This window comes from Vicugna pacos, chromosome 5, assembly GCF_048564905.1.
Source record: "Vicugna pacos chromosome 5, VicPac4, whole genome shotgun sequence".
Lineage (NCBI taxonomy): Eukaryota > Metazoa > Chordata > Mammalia > Artiodactyla > Camelidae > Vicugna > Vicugna pacos.
In genome coordinates this window covers 15,923,831-15,948,868 of record NC_132991.1, presented here as the reverse complement: position 1 = coordinate 15,948,868, position 25,038 = coordinate 15,923,831, and the positions used below count along the sequence as shown (strand labels likewise).

The 25,038-nt window shown below is 33.4% G+C and overlaps 1 protein-coding gene across 9 annotated transcripts in view; it reads right to left on the bottom strand.

Annotated features, from left to right (window-relative positions):
• Positions 1-25,038, bottom strand: part of CCNT2 (cyclin T2) — a 38,163-nt gene that overhangs the window by 9,519 nt on the left and 3,606 nt on the right. For 2 of the 9 annotated variants that reach the window (XM_006196109.4, XM_006196110.4), the window contains exons 3-6: positions 7,271-7,399; positions 5,872-5,932; positions 3,866-3,928; positions 634-679 (exon numbers count right to left, since the gene is read on the bottom strand). In XM_006196109.4, coding sequence (XP_006196171.2) covers positions 634-679; positions 3,866-3,928; positions 5,872-5,932; positions 7,271-7,399 — 299 coding nt within the window. Of the gene's footprint in view, positions 1-314; positions 2,546-3,865; positions 3,929-5,871; positions 5,933-7,270; positions 7,400-25,038 lie in introns of those variants that run through there. The other 7 variants (XM_072960895.1, XM_072960894.1, XM_031678629.2 and 4 more) reach the window with 7 other exon arrangements.

Here is a 25,038-nt window from a genome sequence, read left to right as displayed (position 1 = left end):
CTTCAGAATTGATGTAAATGTTTACTGATCAACCACAAACCCATGCCATACTTTTTTTTTTATACAAGCTGAAGAGGAAGTAAGTTTTTTTAAAGTAAAAATTACACTTATGCAAATCAAGGCACTGATAGGACTTGACTACTACTAATTTACTACTGGTGGGTATTATCTGGAAAAAAAAATACCCCAGTTATATAAATTTTATTTACTAAATATACTTTAATGATTATTTTAAAGTTAAGATTGGATCAACGTGAAATTTTTAAAAATTGTCATTTAACTATAATTGTAACTAAAAATAGCTTTATACTTACCAAGTTGCTCGAATTTCTACGTTAAGTTTAGCTCTTTGTAATCTTTAGCTGCTATTCAGGCTACCAATTTTAGACTTATGCACTCACAAATCGAGAATATGTCATCAGAAAGCACCACTACACTTCACATTGTGCATTTAACCCCTCTGTGCCAAAAGTCCCTTGTACAATACACCGCAAAGCAGACAGGAAGGTACCACCACAGGAGATGGTCCAGTCTCCTGTTGCAACAAGGGTAAGAGACACATTGAGGGGGCCCTGCATTAAAGGAAGCTATAGTGTGCTACAACAGTGCAACAAAGAGGGTCAGGATAACAACCTGTTGGTAGCCATGAAATAGGATGTCTGTGCCAAATCCTTGCTTGCTGTAAGAAAAGAAAAAAAACGAAAACAGTACTGTCAGCTTTAACGTGCTACCATTGAAAAGTTCTCAACACAACAAAAACTTCAAAGATTTGGACACAAAAAGTAAATTTTACTTACTACTTACAAATATCACAAGAGCGCCATCATTTTCTATACTACTGAAAATCTTCAACAACATTCACTCAAATGTTTCTTGCTATCCCCCAAAGATCTGAGAAACAAGCCGATTTGCTTTTAGCTAGCCAGTTACAAGGGCTAAACTTGTTACTAAGTTAAGCATCTAGTCAGCTAAAAGTTGCAATAAAGCATTCTCCTGGATTTAAAAAAAAAAAGAAGAAGAAGAAGAAAAGATTTTGAAGTCTAACACAAAATACAAAGAGTTGCCTGCCAGACTTAATCCTGTCATCATATTTAAGTTGGCTTAAGTACTTTCACCAAAAGAAACAAAAGAAAACAAAACAAACCCCCACCCCCCCCGCAACTCAGAGCACAAACTGAGTTTTTCATCATGCTACTAAGCATGAAGAGAATAACTCAGAAACATCATAAGGATGTAGACATAGAAAATGCCACTGTATCATTTTTAATTATATAATCCAATTAATGACAACTTTAGAAAAGATACAAGTCTAGAAGGAATCAGGATGATTCAATACTGGTGCCCAATAGAAAAGCAATTTTTAACTAGCTTCTTAAGACACTGAAATTGAAAACAGTCCCCCGCTCCCTTATTCTACTTCTTATTCTTCCCAACAGGGTGCCTCTGCCCCCTCCCCCTTTTCCAGGTACATTCATCATCACTGATGTATCTTTCCCCTCTGCTCACCTAGGATCAGTTCACCTCAACTCATCCCTCTCTAACAGGTCTCAACATTCCTTGCCCCCCTCCTATTTTTATTCGTGGCACCTGTTATTCCCCCGCTGCCCCATGTGGATCATCAACATAAAGGTTTACAAAAGGGATTTGGGTTTAGCAGAGTTGTGCTAAGGAAGAGTGTCAAAGCATCAGATGTCTTGGAGGCAGTGTGACTTAAGTATGGCATTCTTTCCTGGTGGGGAGGGAAGGAGAAATCACAGAAATGAAAGGTCCCTGTAAAATGACATTAGCCAATTCTGCAGCAAAGTAGCATAATAACTTTCTCATCTCCGGGGGTTGGGGTAGGGACGGGTGGGGTGGGGTTGGGGGGAGGGAGGACTTAGAAAAAAACACACATTTACCCCACCCTCATCCCACAAAATAATCAAAATATTCAGAGAAGGAAGTAAAAATAATTTTCAGTTGCCATTGCAGTTTTCACCTCAGAATATATGTACTTTCAGTATCCTATTAAAAGTCACTGCAACAGAGAGGAATGTAGGGAAAATGTTCTGCTGTTAGCTGAAAGTGGTTTTAGGGCAAAAGAAAAAATATATCAAATATGAAAGAACATTTTAAAATGGAGTGAGATGTAAATTATGTTACTTGAAATGTTAGTCAGACAAAATGAAGTTAAACATACATGGGATTTGTACTAAAATTTAAGAATCAGTCACATTTTAAACATTAATAATAAAAAAATCACAGTTAAATATTTTACTTCAGATATATATCAAATTTAGTTTTTATACATGTTTGAACTTTACTACTCAATTTTGCAAATAAATGGGCTTTATGTCTCTAGCTTCTTCAGAAAGCATTTAAGAGACGCTGACTCAAATGTCACAATACTACTAAGCTAAAAATTCAGTTTCATTTCTTACTAAGTATGTACATACATATATTTTCACCTATATTAATATCTTCCTTCAGTATCTTTCTTTACCAAGCTCAGCTTAAGGCAAATATATGGCTCTCCATTATTCAGACAAAAGAGCTTACCCTTGAAAGTTTTCAGGAAAACAAAACTTCTCTAAAGCTTTTTTTTTCTTAATTCAACATTCAGTTTTTCTATACACTATTTCTCTATACAACTCTATACTACACTTTAATACTGAGGATGAGAAAGTGTTATAAAAATAAAACTGTGAAGAATAGGAACCATAATTAATATGTTCTAGTTTACAAATGGCAACATGTACTATTAGAATTAAAAGATATATAAATGGGATTTTTATAACTCCAGTTTTTAACAATGACAACTGTGGTACCAGATAACAGGTCTTTTTTTTTTTAATGTAGTCATTAACACAATGAAATCCTACCTAGGTATAAAATGAATTCAATTTGGAATATATAAAATATGAGAACATTTAGGAAAACACTAAAAAACACAGTCTTCAAAAGTCTTACCCAATTTGTTTAGAATAAACCTAAAGCCTGGTGGTAAAAGAAACTGCAAAATTTCATTTTCAAAAAGAAGTAACAGAAAAAGGCACACTAAAAGTTCCAAGTGGTTGCTATTAGTACACAACACTTTAAATGGTAAACAGGCAAGTAGAAAAAACAGTACTGCATGCATCTGTGTGAAAAATATTTCTAGAGATATGTAGACATAGGATGTATTAACAAGAGCAGAACAACATATACCAACATGCTTTATAAGGAGTAAAGCAAACAATACAAAACTTTGTATTCCTGTTTATAAAAGGTTTAACAGGTACATCACATGCTGTTACATATCATGCTATATAATAATTTCCTCACTACACATAAAAAGGAAATCATTTTTAATAATGATAAAGATTTTTAAAATGTATTAAATCAATTTTGTTCAAATGAACATGGGCAAAACATTCCCAAAGATGACAAATCTGCCAAGAAAGCCATTTTTTATTTGAAAGTTTGAAATTGGCCTCCAAACTCTTAAACTATAATCACTTTTCAACAAGTCAATGCAAGTTTGACATAAATTGGAAATTAATACTATCTTATGCACCAATATGTTAAATAGTTACATCTTAAATACAAACTGAAATGGGATAGGCACAGCCCAATGGGAAGGTAGAAAGAATCTAAATATTTGGAAGCCCTCCAATTTTTTAGTGAAATGAGACGCTCACTTAAATTTAAAGGAAGCTAATTCACCAGGAAGGACCACAAATAGAAGTAGATGAATAAGTAGAACACTGAAAAATAATGTTTCAAATGACATTTTCCCCATTTTAATAAAACTCAAGAAAAGGACAGAAGAACAAAATGGCACTAAAATCATTACAGACATTAAAAAGTATTAATACTTAATTTAAAAGTTTCAAAGATCACTTACCTCTTACTAACTGGGTACATTTCACCACATCTGTGTGTGGGTGTTCAATGGTGATCTCAAAACCTGAAATGAAAAGCACTTTTTTCCCAATCATCACTACAATATTTGTCTGAAAAATGCCACTCATCACACAACCATAAATGTATATTTTTTTATCATTAAGAAAATCCAAAGACAAGTTAGTTTCTCATCACTGACACACTCATTATACCTTCAATGATGAGAAACAGTATCTTCTCAAAAATAATGTTCCAATTACGAAGACTGAAGTTATTCATAGGTTAGTATTTATTCAAAATTCATAATTACAATTAGTTTGAGATTATCTTCAAGTTAAAAACAGCCTAAAATCATGACAAATACAATTATTAAGCATGTTCCACAGTTTAAGGAGTGGATTCCAACTAGGTAACATATTCCTACTCTTTCTTTCAGATGTAAAAAGAACATTTTTCATAAATGTAAGCTCTGGGTCACAGGGGAAAAAATGATCATTTAAATGATATGGCCCTTTTATTTTTTCAGTGTGCCTTAGATCAAAGGGATTCAACCATCTAGCTTGAACTACATTTCATTACTAATAAAAATAAAATTGTTAAGTAAGCAAACCTTCTAGGCCTCAAGATCAAATCACTGTTTCTAAAACCAAAGATGAAATGTTGAAAAGCTTTTAATGTCCAATCAACCCCTTAGGTAGAGCAGGGTTTTTCTTTTCTTTTTTTTAAATAAAAAAGTGGAGGTCATTATACAGTACCTCCAGAAGTAGTAAATGAATAACATCCTAATAAATAATCTGGATTTATAAAGTTATTGTATGGTCTAATCATATTTCTACTGTTACTAAAGCTGTAAAATCACACTTTACTGAAAGCCATAGAATTACTGAAAGCCATAGAATTTTATCTTATCAATTCTAATGTTCTCCCTTAAAATAATGCTATCCATTCTTCGTATTTAAGAATCTGTCAATAATATGAATATGATTCAATGATTTTATGTAATAAAATAACTAATTTAAAAACAACAGTAACATGCTAAATCACTAGATTTGGAGAGAGTAAGATTCTCACTTTTGTTTTTATATTATAAAAACTTTCAACAAGTTATGTGTGTTTCATACAAGCTACTTTTGTAATAAGAAGAATCTGTCATGATGGGAAGCTATGATTATTAGACTTCTATTCAACGTTTGGGAATGATGCATAAATAAGATAAAAATAACTACATAATAAATAATGATTATTTATAAAACACACTATGTCGTGATTTTTTAAAAACATTATCCTTCATCTTCAAATTCTTAATGTTCAGGTCGGCATTATTGTTCCACCTTGCACATACAGAATGGAGGTACAAAAGGTAAAGGAACTTAGATGAAGTTTACAAAGCAAGTCAGAGGTCTATAGATTTAAGTGCAGATCTCCATAAAGCCTACATTCTCCCTCCCCGCACCTTCCTAGGTCCTTCTAAAAGTAATATATGACTTTATATAGTCTAAACCTTCTTTTTAGGCCTCAATCTCCTCATATGATTACAATAAATAATTTTTACACACTCCTTAAGTTGCACAAATCTTGCAGACAATGTAATTTTTAGAAAAGGATTACGAACACTTAAATAACTGTTACATTAAAAATGATGTGATAAATTCATTAATACTGATTATAAGCTCTAGTACAGCAGGACTGCCATGTTATGTTTATAAACATTAAAATAATATGCAGTAGCCCTAAAGGATCATATTATGAATCCAGAATGAAGCATAGTGTCAAATATCTGAAAACATAAGATATCACACTGAAGGCTATGTTTATCATTCAATTAAATTATGCTAAATGAAATCAAATTTTTAAAAACGACTTCCTTATAATCAAGCAGCACTCTTCTGGCCCCAAATCTTATTTTCAAATGAAACTTTTTTCAATGATAAAAATTATTCCAGAAATCTTTTCCTTTATTTAGAATATTACACTGAGGAACACCCACAGAAATACTGACATACGTACCTAGGGTTTGTAGCATTATGGTTTCAAGTAAAACCAGTTCTTGAGTCTGTTGAAGGTAAGCCTGCCAGGTAAAAATAATAATATTAAAATGCTTGGTAAATAAAACACTAGACTATGGGATTGTTAAATCTCGTAAGAATTATAGACTGATTACAAACAAAGCAATTTGGAAATAGGAAGAAAATAAATTGAGGGTGATAGAGAAAACCTGTTTTCTGTGACAAGTCTAAACAGAATTACTTCTAATACAGGAAACATAAACAAAGCAAAAGACAAAAAAACAACCTAAAGATAATGATAATATGAAAGGGGGTAGTTTAAATGAAAAAAGAGATCTTCAGCCTATAAAGTAAAACTTTACCTAGGCATTGGCACTTCAAGACACATTAAGGACAGGAAGCACCAACCCAAGTAAGAATGTCAAATTCAAACTGACCTTTAAAGAAAAGGCTTATCAACTAACTCACTCTAGGATATTTCATGTGGTAATTCCTTGACCATCATAGTAAGTCACTGAGTTAATAAAATAAAAGCAAACCCTCAAATTTTCATATTGAAAGAAAAAAAATTTAGAAGTAAAATACCAAAACAATGTACCATACACTGTTGGGGACAAAAATAGAGGATCTTCTCCCTCAGTTTCAGTAAGTCATTCCCCAAATGCAATTACTTGGAGAATAAAGGTATGAAAAACTTTCTGTCATTTCAGTCTTAGATCATGAAAAATGACTAAGGTGATAAGAAAATAATTTATTATATATAAATATTCATCCATGTAAGGACATATTGCTAAACTCAGAGTGAAAGTACCTTAATTTTATTTGTGCCCCATTTTGAGAAGGTCATTGAGCTGATTTTTAAAACATAAGATTTTTCTATTGGCACAGTACCTGAAGTATTCACAAGAAATAATTCTAAATTTGTAAAGTTAACAGAAATGACAGAAATTATCTTTAAGTAATCACACATTCTCTATTACTGAATGGCTACATTAATATTTTAGTCCTTTACTTAAAGCCGACATCCAGGATAAATTTTGTCATTAATAAAATCAGATATATTTAATCTGGACCTTAAACTTGACCCAAATCAAGTGGAAGTAACAGAATCTGGTAGTCATTCACAAGTTAAAAGTTCCTGATAGAGCAACTCATTTATATACACTTAAAAAAGTACCTTTGAATCAAAGCCTTACATGACTAAGAATGACACTGAAATTCATGAACATAACATGAAATATGTTTCTGCCAGATCACTTCCTGGTATTACATTCCTAAGCAGTAATAGAAATAAGCAGATTGGAAGGCAACACTAATTGAATTATATTTTTTATTAGGTCTAAATAATGAAAAAGTTTCAGATTTACAAAGAAAATCCAAAACACCCAGTTTTTACATACATCACATTTAGTATCCAGCAGTGGCTCTAAGGGATGAAGACACGCATGTGCTACTTTGATAACATGTTCAAGTTTTCGAGCCTGTTCTTCTACTTTTGCAGCCAAAAATAATGCAGTAGGTGATATTATCTGCAGAAAAGATAAAATTTGGTGATTTAAAAACAAATACATTTCGGAAACACCTTCTATTTTCTAAAGGGAGGGGGTGTGCAAGAAAGGAATGCAACATTAGTAGTATGTATTGAAGTTGGGCTATGAGAAGTTTGCTGTAAATTTTTAGAAAGCTATTCATTAAATAGAACTAGTTACCCTAGTTTATAAAGTGTTTTTACTTGTCTTACAACAAGTAGAATACTAAAAGGAAAAAGACTTACCCTTTAGATAAAAGAAAATTTAAATAATATTACTAAACATTGTGGAGGTAAAAACTCAAGCTAAATAATGAAGCCAAACCAAGAAAAGAAAAAAGAAAAGGAAAGAAAATAGAAAAGTGGGTAAAGTATACACAGATTTTCCCTTTTTTGGGGCTGTCACTACTTACTAGGGTTCTTTTAATCAATGATTCATTGTGTGGCTAAGAGCTATATAATCTTGCTTAAGAGACAGAAAAAGAATCTACAAGGCAAAGTAAGACGATTCTGACATGAAACTGCTACCTAATATCTACTACCTCAACACAGCAATATTAAAAATAACTTAAAAACCAGGGAATAAACATGTAAGACAATGCAAGAGTAGAAACCCTGCCAAATGGAGATGAAGAAATTAATTTTTTTAGCTTTAGTAAGTTATGTTCTTGGGATAGAAATAGAAAAAACAGCACTATAAGATACTAAGAGAAACACCAATTTTGAGCAAATATTTACCCCCAGAGTTAGTAATAAGCCAAATAACTGCTGACTCAGAAAACTGGTACACTGTAAACTCACATAACATTCTAAGATTATATACAAGTTATCTGTCATGAAAAGACAGTTTCTAAGTGTCAAGATTCAGGTACATTATTTTTCAAGAGACGAACATCTGAATCTAACTGCATCTGAGGGGTTCATAAATCACTGTACAGAAACAACACTAAAAGGAGGAGGGAAGGAGAGAGAGGGGGACATAAATTACACTACATGACTTGGGTAGTTAATGTAAGGAGAAAATTAAAAAAATATATTTTATTTATTTATTATTGTATATTTTAATTGTTTTGGGAGGAGGAAGTAATTAATTTTTAGAGGAGGTACTGGGATTGACCAAGATTTCGTACATGCTAAGTAAGTGCTCTACCGCTTGAGATGTACCCTCCATAGCGAGAAATTTCTGACACAGGGAAGGTGGACCCTTTCTTAGCTTTTAAAACAACTTATAAATATCACTGATGAGACAAAAAAATTAATCAATGGATTTTGGATCTGAAAGGGGCCTTCTCTAGTCCAACTTCATTTGCAGATGAGTAACTAGAGTAAAAGTAACTTCACAAAGTTCTCTTCCTGGTGTATAAATCTTCAAAGCAGACCTAAAATTAAGTGAGTTTGGCTCCAAACAACCAGAAATGTTACCTTAAAAGGACCAAATAATTCCACTTTGGAATTTCAACTTATTTTTGATCTTTCAAAGTTAAAATTACAACAAGGAAAAGGTTTAAAAAAAATTGAGAATGCTCAAAAAAGCAACTTATTCTTAGTTTTCATAGATATAGAATAAACTATTATTCTTTACAACAGACTTAATTAAGGAATACCAAAATTAATTACTATTCTTGAAATACCAGTTAAACAGCAGCCATGCAGTGCAGGGGGGTTCCTGAGGTGTAGAAAGTATAAGATAACTGAGAGTGGATAATTATCTTCTACCTGGTTCTATCTGTCATTTTTTCCACATACTGAAAATGTCTTACCACTGCTGTCTACTTTGTTTGACTAATTCCTTTTCTATTTAAAATCTTAACTCAAAAGATTCACATTCTCCCAAGGTCCTCCTGAGTCAGAGCGAATCACTCTTTATTCAACAGGAAACAGTGCACCCCTCTATTGCTGCACTTACACTGTATTCTAACTTCTGGTTTACTCATTTGTCTGCCCTGCCAGTCTAGAAGCAGCTTGAACACAGACTAATTTGTGTTCCCATTATCTAGCATTGTGCGGCTGCTGTTCAAAATACTTCCTGAATGAATGACATGCAGATAATTCATATATTAATGTAAATGCACCAATATTAAACTCAAAGTATTCCAAATGTTACAATAAAAATCTAACAGCCAATACCAAGGTAAGAAATGCAAAAACATAAATAAAATGAAGATACTCTTTAGTTTCCCACAATCTCTCATTTATTATCTCCATGTCTAAGGGGGGAATGGCTAACCCAACCTGCAAATGGTGGAACTATTTGTCAGAGGGAAGCAATACAGGCTCAAGTCAGATTAGACTAATATTAATACTTCAACTGCCTTCCTAACTGCCAGATGATCCAGAATTTCTCTTACTTGCCTAAAAGGCACTTCTTAAAGTCTCCAATGTGTTTTTCTTTGTAAAATCGTTTAGGATTCCCAGTCACAGGTCCATCCTTTTCAGACTTTTTGTAAACCTCAATATCAAGAAGTACTTCCAAAGGACATAGCTTTTCTCCTCAGAAGACAGTCTCAGTGGAAACAAAATATGCATACTAGTGAATGATTCTAAAATTATACAAATAATTAAAAAAATAAGTATTCAAGGAGCTAAGCAATGATCTTCACGGTAGAATCCTGGTTTATTTACCCACACTCCTCACAGAAGTCTTTCTGTTTTCCCTCTAAATAGGGCTCAATTCTCACCCTCCTCCAGTGCAACACTAATACCCAACACTCTTCCAAAGTTCCTGGTGAAATCCACTAACTCCATTCACATTTCCTCCTCTACTGCCTGCAAACATTTTACTCCATCAGGGCTGTAAAAACAAAACAAAACAAAACACCTTTTTAGATAAATATTTTGTGAATATTCATGTGAGGCTTTAATTTTAAGGATGACTAAGGTAATCAAACTAGGTAGTACTTTTTGCACGCAAAGCTGATTTTGTTGTGTGGCTTATTAAAAACAAAAAATTCCAAAAGGTTTAAGTAATGACAATATTACTATTTGGTCTGTGGCTTTTAAAGGTGAGCATATTTTTGAAGGCAACAAACACTGATTAGCAAACTTGGTTCAAAGTCAAAGAACAAGTAGTAGGCAAACATGGTGTTTATTTTCTTATAAATAAATAAGATACAATTTTTTTTTCTGGTACAAAGATACAAATCTTTTGTGTTCTGGTACTTAGTTTAATAAATTTTCTCAAGTTACTATAACTAAAGGAAAGAAAAACAGATTTTTAAATAGCGTGTAGAGTTTGCCACTTTAGTAGACATACAACTATTTCAAGGGTATATTACATTCTCAAAACAAGACAAATTTCTACAGAAGTATACCATACAAATGATGTAGAGGGGAAGGTAGAGGTGATGAATCCAGCTGTAGCACAGTAGTCAGACTGCCTCTGTGGAATCCTGGCTCTGTTATCTGACTAGCCTAAGCAAATTACCTATTCTCTCTGTGGCTCAGTTTCCGCATCTGTAAAACGGGAGAAATAGTATCTGCTTATAAAGTTGTGGTGAGGATTCAAGGAATCAATACATGTAAAGCACTTAGAATAGTGCCCCATAGTAATACAACTCAAATATTAGTATTACTATGTTGAAAAGTGAAACAACAACTGTGTATTGTTAATGTTGATCTTAAATTTATAAAGTGATTTAACCCTCTCTTTAAAATTCCCTCCTTTCTTGCTCACCTCCCTTCCATGGTTAACCTCCGTTCTTTAAAAGGTTCCATTGTAGTCCCAACTATAGATTCAAACACTGATATCGTGATACTTGATATTATTTCAATGATTACATCTATACTTGTTTCTTTCCTTCTCCCTGCAGTTTTTTTAACCCTTTCCTCTTTTTCTATTTCTTTGTATGTTTTCTCCTTCTGCCCATTCCTGGCTGCAGTCTTCCCTTTCTGATGCCCTCACTGACAATCTTTACTCTCTGCTGCTGGCTTCAACCTTGATAGCTAGAGGCAAGGTCAGTTTGCATTAACAAGAAGCTTGGGTAATTTCTAAGTCACTGAAAATGGGTGTATCAGTCAGTTTCAAATGAATGAATTATTCTGGTCCTTTATTCTTTTAGTAATTAATTTTCCGCATACACTTTGTGAACTAACTATAGCTGTATTATTACTCTTAAACTTTAAATCTCCTAATCTAATAAAAGCCCTAACAGACGCAAGGAAAACACCTCCAAGCCTGCTTTCTACCTGCTAATACATTACCAACAATCTGTTCTTATATTTCATCTTTGGGTCCTATAGGCTAGTGAGGCCGTTTCTTCCCTGTCCCTTAACTGCCCCAGTACTACCTGTCTCCTGTCTAAGATTAGGATAACTATTTTCTTTGCTTTGAAGAGGCTTTATTAATAGATGTCCAGCTAGTTCTAGGTGCCACAGCTCAAAATTTGGAAATCACTTGTCTAAGGCAATAAAGTCGTAATGGTTTAACTTCAGCAAATACCCACAAAAAGAGGATCCCAGAACAGGAAAAGTGAAGTAAAAACTTAGATGTAAGGGAAAACAGCTCTCCCAACAAAGAAAAAAATGGAACACATCAAATGCCCATTTGTTATTAAGAAAGATTATCAAGTTTGAACAAATTAACCCCAAATTCCAGTACAACGTTAGAAAGTGGTTTAAATCCTTAATTTCTGCTGCACTGAAAGGAATGGCATTTCACTAGTACAGAAAATGTCACTAACTCAGTCTGGCATTTTAGCTGTCTTCCTACCCATATTAATTATATATGAATTTAATACTGTCAGCATAAGAAAATTTATGTAGAGAACTTAAAAAATCTTCAGGCTGACTGTTATTTGGGACATCCAGTTACATTTAAAAGAGAGCTGGCTTAATAAAGACTGAAAAATACTAGCATTCAGTAATGCTGAAAAATAGTACTGATAAAGAACTAAGGCTTCATTTCCAGAGTAATTACATTATATTTAAATATATTTAATACGCTGAACACAATTTGACATTTTAAAATTTATTGAGGGTACCCCACCATCATGAATTTGCTACAAAGATGAAAAAAAAAAACCAATCTGTATTTTAAAATACCCTTGGCATTTCAAAAGGTGGTGTCTACTCTTCCTTACATGTCCAGCTCTTACCAGCCCATAATAAGAAATCATACAGTACTGTGAAATAAGAACATTAACATTGCACAGGTATTCAAACACATCACAATAAACCTTAAAAAGACCACTTTCCTTCAGATGACTAAACAAATAAAAACTAATATTACAGAAGAATTAATATTGTAAAGATCAATTCCCCAAATTGACCTACAGATTCACATAATCCCTGTCAAATCCCAGCTTTTTTTTTTTTTTGAGCAGAAACTGACCAGTTGATCCTAAAACTCATACAGAAATGCAAGGGACCCAGAATAACCAAAACAATCTTGAAAAAGAACAAACTTGGGAAGACTCATACTTTCTAAATTCAAAACTTCCAAAACTAAAGTAATCAAGACTACGTGGTACTGGCATAAAGACATACAGACCATGGACTAGAAGAAAGAGTTCAGAAATAAACACTTATATTTATGGTCAATTGAAACAAGAGTGTCAAAACAATTCAACTGGGGGAAGAATAATCTTTTCAACAAACAATGCTGGCACAACCATATATCCACATGTAAAAAATGAAGTCAATTCTCCTCTTTAACACCACAAACAAAAACTAACTGAAAATGGATCATAGACCTAAACCTAAGAGCTAAAACTATTGAAAAATAAAAAAACTAGAAGAAAACAGGAATAAATATTCATGGCTTTGGATCAGGCAATGCTTTCTTAGATATGGTACCAAAATACAAGTGACAAAAGAAAAATGTTAATAAATTGGACGCATGTGCTATAAATGACAGTATCAAGAATGTGGAAAAAAAAAAAAAGAGCAACAGAATGAAAGAAAATACCCGCAAAGTATTTACCTGGTAAGGACTGTTATCCACAAGACATAAATATCTCTTATAACTTAATTTTTTTTTTCAATAAATACATACTACAGTACTGCAGGAGCTACAGTTGGTTGAATCCACAGATGCAGAACCATGTATATGGAGGGCAGGCCAGCTGCAGACTTACAAGTAGATTTTCTACTGTGTGTGGGTGGGGTTCCTAAACTTTCCATTGTTCAAAAGTTAAGTATACACAAACGGCCAATAGACTCATGAAAAGATGTTCAATATCATTAATCATTATGGAAATGCAAATCAAAACCACAATGAGATACTACTGTATACTCACTGGGATAGTCATAATTTTAAAAAAGGACAGTAAGTGTTGGCAAACATGTGGAGAAGGTGGAATAGTTTTACATTGTTTGTGGGAAGGTAAAATGGTATGAATACTTTGGAAAACAATTTGGCAGTTTCTCAAAAAATGTCTTTTAAAAGCTATCCAATATGACTGAGGTCTACGTTTATCATATAATCTAGCAATTTCACTCCCAGGTACAAAGGGAAACAAAAACTTACGTTCACACAAAACACAAATGTTCACATCGGTATTATTCACAATAGCAAAACCAAGCGGAAACAACCTAGATGTCCATAAACTGATAAATGGACAAATAAAATGAGGTATAGCCACATGATGACTGGAATGCTACTCAGCAATAAAAAGGAATGAAATACTGATATATGTTACACTATGGGTGAATCTTGGAAACATGCTAAGTGAAATGCCATATATTGCATAATTACATTTTATGTGCAACGTTCAGAATAGGCAAATCCAAAGGGACAGAGAATGGTTGTCCAGGATTTAGAGGGGAGAAAAATCCAGTGAACTGCTAATGGGCACAAGGTTTCTTTTTGGGATGATGAAATTATTATAAACTTAAATTGTGATAATGGTTGCACAATTCTGTAAATACACCCATTCCAAATGGATGAATTTTATGGTATGTGAATTTAAATTCAATAAAGATGTTTTTAAAAAAGGAGCTGTTATAGACAATCCTTTTAAATATTCGGTGTACACATACTAACAAAGGAGATTTCAAGGAACTCAATAGCCTAATGATAGCACAACAAATACTAGTAAACAACGTTCTTCTTAACTATGTACAACTTTATCACACATTTACTAATTTAAAAGTAAAATTAGGTTTCGTTTTCAGAAGTTATATATCCATTTCTTAAATAATGATTAACTCTGACATTTGAATTATGCAATCATTAAAGAAAAACCATTAATTTGGCTAACAAAATAACTTGAACAGATTTTTAAGTCTACAAAAACTGAACCATATCATTTAATTCAAATAGCTATTCCTATCAGGCACTCAAAACACCAATCACAGAGCAAGAACAATACAAGCTACCTAAAACATCTATCTAAGGATGTGGGGAGCTTGCAGAAATCTGGTATCCTCTCTCAATCAACACATTTAAAGACTGCCTCCAAATCTTCAGAACTTCCTTCCCCTGTTCTCTCAGCTATTTATTTCCACGCATGGAACTACGTCAGTTTTCATGATCTTAAGATTCTTGACCAGAAAAGAATTGTTGTTCCTATTTTTCCAACTTCTAAATGAGCCCTCAATTTAAAACGAGTTGGAATGTGCACACTTCTATACAGAATACTGTGATGTGACTCCAGTAATTTTATTTGATAGATACAAATGTCTATACTTTTCATTAGTCAACTAGTATTACGTTTGAGTTTATAGCCCAAACCAGCACTGTCAAATAGAAATGTAATGTGAGCCACAAATGGAATTAAATTTTTCTAATAATGATGTTAAAATAGTAAAAAGTGGGAAATTAATCACTTCTACTTAGTGGCTATGTAGACATATATACTAGAGAGCACAGGTTTAGGGCCGTAATAGGCATTCTGAAGAGAAAACTCATTAAAATTATATAAAACACACTGAAATGTATTAAAATGTTCATAGGCAATAGCCCAAAGTGATTATTGTTTCTAGTCATTACCATATTAGACAAGCTTTTTCTTCTCCCATTAGAATATAAGTCCCTGAGGAAAAGCACAATTTGTATCTTATTTATTTATAAGAAAATAAACACCATGTTTGCCTACTACTTGTCACTTAATATGCACTCAATGCTTGTGGAATAACTACTGTCATGTAAACATACAGCATACTGTCACTAAGCACGAGCCATTAAAGCCCTAACATTTAAAAATTAATAGGTAGGTGAATTTCTAGTCCTCATTCTTTTCCTGTTTCAGACTCAAATAATTTAGAGAAAAATTTCCCATGTATAAAAAGTACTTAATATGCCAGCTTTACAACTAGAACCATAATTTTATTTAAGTATAAAGTTAATGTCCCAAAATGCTGAAGGGTATGTAAAGCAGTTTCTATCATTTTCCCCATTCCCTGGAATGTACAGTGATCTGTTTTTCTCCAAAAATTACCGTAAACAATTCTCTGTACTAAAAACATCTTTGCTTTGCCTTCAAAGTAAGTTTATAAATTAAGTGAAGTCAGTCTTTATACAGAGACCTTTGTGTGCCATGGCTAATGCAAACATTCTTTGCATATTTGTTAATGTAAAAATCTGCTCTATTCTAGAGACCATGCTTATTTTAGAATTACTACATTATCAAATTGTATAAAATATTTTCTTAGTTCTGATACATAGTTTTGTTTTTTTATTCTTTTCTTTTTGGGGGGGGAGTAATTTGATTGATTATACAGGGGATTGAACCCATGACCTCATGCACACTAAGCATGCACTTTACCACTGAGCTATATATACCCTCCCCCTAGTTCTGGTACAAATGAGCTAAAGCCACCATAGAAGCATAAGAACTATTAAGACTAAAAGACACATGTGTATGTGTGTGCATAAAAAAGGTCTAAACTATCTGAATATTTTTACAACCATCTAATTTTGGGGTAAAAAAGCTGCTTCATGAAGACTTTATAAAGACTTGTATAACATATAGTTAGTACATTCCATCAGTCAGCATTCCTGTAATTAGACAGAACTTCATATTTCAAAATAACATGAAAGCGTTTTGAAAACTTTCTAGAGTTCTTTTCAGAATCAATTAGAAAAAAATCAATCAACAATACCACATATGTTTTTTCATGTCTGTTGAACTCTCCCAGATAGATCATCCACTTTGTTTAACAGAATGAACTTCAAGTGACTTAATCCTAAAAAATCCCTGTTTTCCTAGAAAGATTTAAACCTATTAAGTACATTTAAATGACAGTCTATTGTGGAGAAATTGGAAATTAGTGTATCATCTCCTTACACTATTGATAATTGGCAGGACAGTTACAAGACAAAGTGGAAATAAATACAAAGGAGGGGAACACAGTCAGGAGACCCCAGAAAGCAATCTGCTACATTTCTGAATATCACTCAAGTAACAGTCAAGTTAGAAAAGCCCCTCTGAAGCATATCTACTTAAAGTTCAGGAAAACTAATCTCTCAAAAAAGCGTAACAAAAAATGTTTAGGTTATATACAAAGATATGTAAGAAAAAAATCAGAAGAGTTGGCCCTAAGCAACAAAATCACACCAGAAAGAATTACTCAATGAAAAATTCAACAAGTTGTATTGGGAAAACTGGATATTCAAATGCAAAAATCCATATACAAAAATTAACTCAATGGACCAAGGACCTAAATGTAAGAAATAAAACAAAAAAACTTACAAGAAAATGGGAAAAGCTTCACAATTTTGGATTTGGCAATGATTTCTTGGATATGATACCAAAAGCAAAGGCAACAAAAGAAAAAATAGAAGAGAAGTTGGCCTTGAGAATGGGAGAAAATATTTGGAAATCATATATCTGATAAGGGATTAATATCCAGAATTTATGTAGAACTCATACAACTTAACAGAAGAAAGACCCAAATAAAATATGGACGAAGGAGTTGAGATGACATTTCTCCAAATAAATGGCCAGTAAGCACATGAGAAGATGCTCAACACCAGAAGTCATAAAAGAATTCCAAATCAAAACTGCAGTGACATACCACTTCACACCACTAGGATGGTTATTATCAAAGAACCAGAAAAGAACAAGTGTTGGTGAGGATGTGAAATTGGATCTGTGTACACTACTAGTTGGAATATGAGATTCTTGCTGTGGACAACAGCATGGCAGTTCTTCAAAAAATGAAACACAGAATTACAATGTGATCCAATAATTCCATTTCTGGGTATATACCCTAACCAAAGTATTGAAAGCAAGGAACTGAGCAAGTATTTGTACACTCATATCACAGCAGCTGACCACGAACAGATAAATGGAGCAACAAACTGTGCTGTAAACATAGAATAGAATATTATTCAGCCTTGGAAAGGAAGGAAATTCTGACACATGCTACAACAAAGATGAGTTTTGAAGACACTATCCTAAATGAAATAAGCCAGACACAAAAGTTCAAATATTTTAAGATTCCACTTATAGGAAGTATCAAAAATAGTGAAATTCATAGACAAAGGAAGAAGAACGGTGGTTGTCGGCACTAGGGGAGGGGGAAATGTGGAGGTTAATTAATGAATAGTTTCCGTTTGAGAAGATAAAGTTCTGGAGATGTATGGCAGTGATGGTTGCACAACAATGTGAATGTACTTAATGCCACTGAACTATACACTTAAAAATGGTTAAAATGATACATTTTATATTATGTATATTTTACCACAATCAAACACCAAAAAAATTTAAAGTAACATCTCCAAACTAGTAACATTTAAAAAGTTTCATAACACAAAACTTAAGTAAAAAAAGATAAATCACATATAAAAAGAGCACGTCACACATCTGAGCTTATCAACCCAGAACAACCAACATGAAGATATACTGTAGTAACAAAAGAATTTTAAAGGAAAAAGAAACCTTTTGGCTATTTAGGCAAAAATAAATCACCATCTTAACTGTCAACAATGCTTTATTATCAGGAAAGAAAAGGAAAAAAAAGTTGGGGGGGAGGGATAAACTGGGAGTTCGAGATTTGCAGACACTGACTGGCATACATAAAATAGGTAAGTTTATTCTGTATAGTACAGGGAAATTTATTTGATATCTTGTAGTACCTTAAGGTGAAAAAGAATATGAAAATTAATATAGGTATATTCATGTATGACTGAAGAAATGTGCTGTATGTACACTAGAAATCGACACAACACTGTAAACTGACTATACCTCAGCAAACAAAGAAAAAAGAGATTAAAAAAAATTTCTTCTGTATACCACAGGGAACTGTATTCAATATCTTGTGAGAATCTTTAATGAAAAGTACATGAAAATGAATATATGTATGCATATGCATTACTGGGACATTGTGGTGTACAACAGAAATTGACATATTGTTACTGACTGTACTTCAATAAACTAAACTAAATTAAATTAAAATTTTAAAAAAGTTGCCATGTATTTAAGATACCAAAGAAAAGAAAGCATGAATTGGGGGGAAGGTATAGCTCAGTGGTAAAGTGTGTGCTTAGCATGCCTGAGGTCCTGGGTTCAATCCCCAGTACCTCCATTAAAAATAAATAAATTAATTAAAACCTAATTACCTCCCCCCCGAAAAACCAAACATAAATAAAAAAAAATTAAAATTAAAAAACCCCCACCAAGATCATAGAAATAATTCCATTTAAAAACAGACAAACCTAATTACCTTCTCCCCCCAACACACAAAAATAAGAAAGTATGAGTCAATAATTTTATATCCAGCAAAACTGACCTTGGGTATGAAGAGCATAAACTGTTATCAAACATACAAGGATTCAGACAATATTATTTCCATGATCTTCAAGAGAACTTCAAAGAATCAAAATTGACTACAGAGACTCCAACATAAGCACTGGTAGTGAACAATATATACAATGCAGAATTAAGACTGAAACATTAAGAGTTTTGTAAAATCTATTTAAGATAATGTAGATACAACTTTTAAAAATCAGGTGTGAGAGGGGAGAGCAAACTAAAACCTTTAACTGTTCTCAGTAATTATACCACTGGTGGCTGTACTGTTATTCTGAGACTTACTTGTGTTATATGAGGTTAACTTAACAAGTGATTATGCAACATTTAAATTGTCATCCCACTTCCTTCAGAACTAAAGGTCATGGAGATGTAATACAAAAGAGGTTAAGTAAAAAATGCTATTGTTGCTTGAATCAGAATGAACTCCTAAGGTATTTTAAATATATATGTTAAATAAATGTATATAAAACAAGCCCAGTTAATGTATTTTTTGTATAATTCATATATTTAATATGTAAACATGTTGCTGTGCATAGTGAATATATTTTTACTGTACTATGTATTTCCTTGTTCTGTTCATTGAAGATGCCTAGAAACAAGACACACACAGTAACAATGAGTATCACTGGTGTCCAGGCTGTGGTCTTGAAATACCACTTCTTACTAAAAGAAAGAAGGATTTCTTAAAAAAATGGCCATTCTAGCATTGGAGCAGAAAATGCAGAAGATGAGCCCGGAATATCTTGCTATAATAGTTACTGAGGAAACTACCCCAAATCATAGAGGTATAGAGTTACTATATGGTCCAGCAAGTCTACTCCTAGGTATATAGTCAAGAGAAATCAAAATATGTATCTACACAAAAACTTATACATAAGTGATCATAGCAGCAATAGCCAAAAAATAGAAATAACACAAATGTCCATTAACTGAAGAATGGATACACAAAATGTGGTATAATGGTAGTTCAACAAGAAAAATAAGTGAAGTACTGATACATGCTACAACACAGATGAACCTTGAAAACATTATGTACTAAGTAAAAGAGGCCAGTCACAAAGGAACACATATTGTATGACTCCATTTTTCAGACGATGTCCAGAATAGGCGGCGGGAAGGTGGTGGTGGTGGTGGGGTGTGTGGTAGGGAAGAATGAGGAGAGATGGCTAAAGGGTGCAGGGGTTCTTCTTGGGGTAATAAAAACTTCTAAAATTGATGCACAATTTTGTGAATGTACTAAAAAACCAGTGAACTGTACACTTTCAAGGGATGAAATATATGGTATGTGAATTTTGTCTCAACAAGGTGGCAAATACAGAGAATCAAGTATTTATTCTGCCTTTCCTATATGAACTTGCACCACTGGGTGTCCAAATAGTAGATTAATCAGTGCATTTTACTAAAAAATACTCCAATTAACAAATTAAGAAATGATAGAATTAAGAGTATCACAATGAATGAAAGATCTAGGCACTGAATGTCAATTGCTGCTAACATCACAAAAAGACCATCAGACATTAGGTGCCTCCTAATGAAAGAATTATTACACCAACTGTAGTCTCTCCAAAGGGATCTAACGTGAGCCTGACCAAATTTCTGGATCCAACTGGCAATTTGCAGGAAATACAAGAACAAAGGAACATGATAAACTGCACCATGAGTATGCAATCAGCAAAAAACCCAGATGGATGGAAACTCCACGGGTCTAATAAAAATTAAGTAAAATAAAGGAGGAGGAAGAGGAAGAGAAGCCTGTACACTGAGAGACATAAGAGATCTATCAAACTGTTAATGGACAACGAATGCAGAATTTTCCCCTTCCTTTGTGGAAGGAGGGAAAGGACTGACACTGGGATGGGGTACATGAAGGCACTTTTGGGGCTATTAGCAGTTTCCTTTTTTGATTTGAGAGGTGGTTACAAAATTGTCTGCCTTAGATTAATTTACTGAACTATATACATCTGGTGGTTTTATAAATTTGTGTTTTATTTCATAACAACTTTTAAAAAGCCACTTCATTTCATATATGCACAGTTAGCTACAGCACTAAAGGACACCAAGTAGATGAAATACAACAGGATGTGAATAGGACCCCAAAGGATAAAGTCAGAGAAAGAAATGTAAAGAGTGGTGTTATCTTGGGAAGCGTAGGAACTTCAGCTGAGTCTTACAACCTGACAGACAGATTAGGGTCACACGAAAAGTGAAGGGAAAGCACCACATGGAAAAATAGGGATGCTCAATGCATAAATGCTAAGACTGATGTCTGGCTGAAAGAGGAATCTGGGGCCTAATTCAAAAGTGGACTTCACTGGATTTTGCCCAATGAGGTAAGTGTATCAAAATTGGAGAGTATTTTCAATATTAACTTGTATACTCATCTCCTCCTTAGAAATCACTGGCATCAATAGTTAGCGTGCCTTATTTCATAAAACATATTAGGGTTGGACAAAAGTGAGAACTACAGCATGGAATCAGGGAAGCTGCTTTGATTTTGGAAAGTCACTTAGCAACTGCATCTGTTTCCTCAGGAGGATAATACTTCAGCTGCAGTAAGTAAAGTGCCTATTACCTAGTGGGATCTTAATACATTTTCATTCACACAATTTATAGTTGAAAAGGAATTTAGAAATCACCTAGTCTAATACTTTCAAATTTACAATCCAGAAAACATGTGTTTGGTCAGTAAATATCCTTTTGAACAGAAAAGACACAGAATATATCCATTTTTGCAGAAAGTTTTACTGGCCAGCACTGCAGTATTTCCCGGCAGTATTAATGGATTTCAAACATGAGACTATTCTTGGACTAATTTGCTTTATTAAATTAAAAGGCAGAAGTAGAAGTGAGCTATAATATACACAACCACTCAGATTTCAAAGACATTTTACTTTAGCAGGTAAAGGAATGAAATACATGTTGATTTAACTCCCATCAAACATGATCATTGTACAGTCATCCTTCAGTAGCCACAGGGGAATTGGTTCCAGGACCCCTGCATGGGTACCTAAATCCATGGATGCTCAAGTCTCTTACATAAAATGGCATAGTATTGATGCATAGACTATGCATATCCTTCCAGATACTTTAAATCATCTCTAGATTACTTATAACAATTAATACAATGCAGAAGCTATGTAAATAGTTGCTGGCATGAGGTAAATTCAAATTTTGCTTTTTGAAACTGTCCAACATTTTTCCAAATACTTTTTGATCTGTGGTTGGTTACATTCACAGATGCACAATCCACAGATACAGAGGGCTGACTGTATAGCAATGGATTACGAGACACACAGGAGAAAAAGCAAAATAAACACCAATAGTCTTCAACTTTAGCAGGCATTAGTATCACTTGAGATGCTTGTTAAGGTAGAGAATCTCAGGTTCCACCACAATATTCTGATTACATAGCCCACTAAAGCATATCTTACAGGAGCATCCTGGTAATTTTCATGCAAGAAGTTGGTGAATCTTCTTGGCACATCACAAAAGCTTTAGACATACTCCTTCCAGTCATAAATTTCAGGGCTATGAAGAGATGCCTAGTAAGAGATACTTGAGGTAGAAATAGTGATAACTGCATGAGTAATAGAGTATAGATGCGGGTACAATTTTTGCTTTTATCATTCTGCTGCTGTGTGACTTCAGACAAAGTATTTAACCTTTATGATTCTTTTCTTCCTTATCTGCAGTAAGAAAGAGGGTATCAGCCTTAAATAAATGCTCAGGAACCACATACCAAAATAAACATAAGGTGGAAAAACAACAACAACAACAAAAAACCAACCAAGAAACTCTTCCCATGAAATCAGTAACATCTCCAGAGAAATACAAAGGTAATGAAACAAAGCAAAATTAAAGGCTGGTAGACTTGCTTAACAAAACATTTATGTCAAAAAACACCATAAATTAGAAGACAAACTATTAAAATATTTACTAATATAATTTTAAAAGCCAAAACAAACTCAAGTAAGAGGCCAAGAAACACATTAACACTTCACAGAAAAGCAACATTTCTTAACTAAATTTAAACTTTAAATTTTAGGAATACCAAAAAAAGTTTCCTTAAAGCCCTCAATTAGAAAAAGATCACAATGTGACCTTTGATCTTAAGGTCCTTGAGAATAAGCAACTTCTTACTAAAACAGATAAAATTCACCAAACACTCAAAATTAATCTAATGACAATGACATAGCTTTAGTCTCCTTAAGTCTTTAGGTTAACCCATGGTTTTCTCAAGCTCAGCACTACTGACATTTTGTACCAGGTAACTTTTTGTTTTGGGGGGCTATTCTGTGCATTGTAGCATGTTTAGTAGCATCCCTGGCTTCTAAATCCCCTTCCCTTAGTTGTGACGACCAAAAATGTCTCTCAACATTGTTAAATGTCCGTTGGTGGGCTAAACTGCCCCTGGTTGAGATCCACTGAGTCAATCTGTATTATCCATTTCTGGTGCCATCTTAAAAATTACTTCCCCAGAAATAGCCACATCTAACCAGTCCAATTCTGTATGTTCTCATTGCTGCTGTGTGCTGGATCTAAGAACTGTTCAAAAGAACAAACAAAACCCTTTACCTGTGCTAAAAACAAAGAAGATACATACATATACACTTGCACAAGCAAAAAGTATTTCTGAAAGGGCACACAAAAACTGTTAAGAGCAAATGCTGCAGGGCAGGGGGCTTAAGATACTCGGATGGAAGGTTTATTATAGCCTTTTTTCTGTTTTCATTTACGATAATGCCTGTTAGTTTTCAATCATAAAGTATTTTAAATGTGTCTATGTGGGGAGGATGTACATAGAGAAAAATGTGTAAGAACTCATTTAATAGACCTGTGAGCAACAAAATCTGATCCATTCTATTGACAAACCATTGCTGAATATCTATTCTATGTTAAGGTACTGGTGAGTAAAGCCAAAAAAGAAAGGAGACAAAACTCTCTTGCCCTTACACTGCTTACCTTCTAGTTTCAATATGGGGGGGGGGGGAGGATTTTTACATTTAACTTTCTCTAGATTCCTATGTTTGAAAGAAATTTAGGGCTTTCACAATAAAAATTTAAACAAAATCCTTAGATAACCAATCCTCCTAAAACATTGGTTTTCTTTCACAAATGGCAATTGTTTATGGCAACTGTTTATGAGCAATCTGAGTATAAATAAGCAACAGTTAGTGCAAACTGGATAAAATCTACTATTAACAAATCTTGAATAAATTCCTATGCCAAGACTATTACTAAAAATCATAATGGGAGAATGCTATATATCGGACAAAGAACAGGGACTGTGAGTACTTCTTTAGAAAGATAAAAGAATGCTTTTCCTTTAAATTATTTAAGTCTTTACAGGGGAAGAAAGGAATGAGAAAAGAACATCTTTAAAGTTTCAAATGATATCTACTTGTCAAGAGCCCAGTCAACTGAGAAGATTACTAAGACTGCAAGCAAAAAGTGGTAATTAAAGTTTAGCACAAGCAAATACAAGTTCCTTTATGTGTATCAGCTGACTAATCTAACTTAGATGTATTAAGTGACAGTCAGATATGACAGATTCTTAGAAGTCATCATAATCATTCCTTAAAATCATTAGTTCTGAATACTGCCCTTAACTAACCATGGTCTCTTGAGACCTTAAAACTACAACACTTTTAAATTTGGCGTATTATATTGTTTCAGTTGCTGCAGCTCAACTAAGAGGCAATGGGACTAAAGAGAAGCAAAGACAAGATTAAAATAACCACATGAATTGGGGAGATGCCATGAGAACAGACCATAACTAACAAAAATACTAAGAGTGGTCTTTACAACCTCATTTTAAGAGAACGCATAGACTTGGAATTAATGCAAGAAACAAATGCATCGTAAATTTGACAAAGCAAACTGATGAACAGTTTCTAGGAAAAGCTGGGTCAACACCCACTGTAAGACTAGCACTAGAGGATGT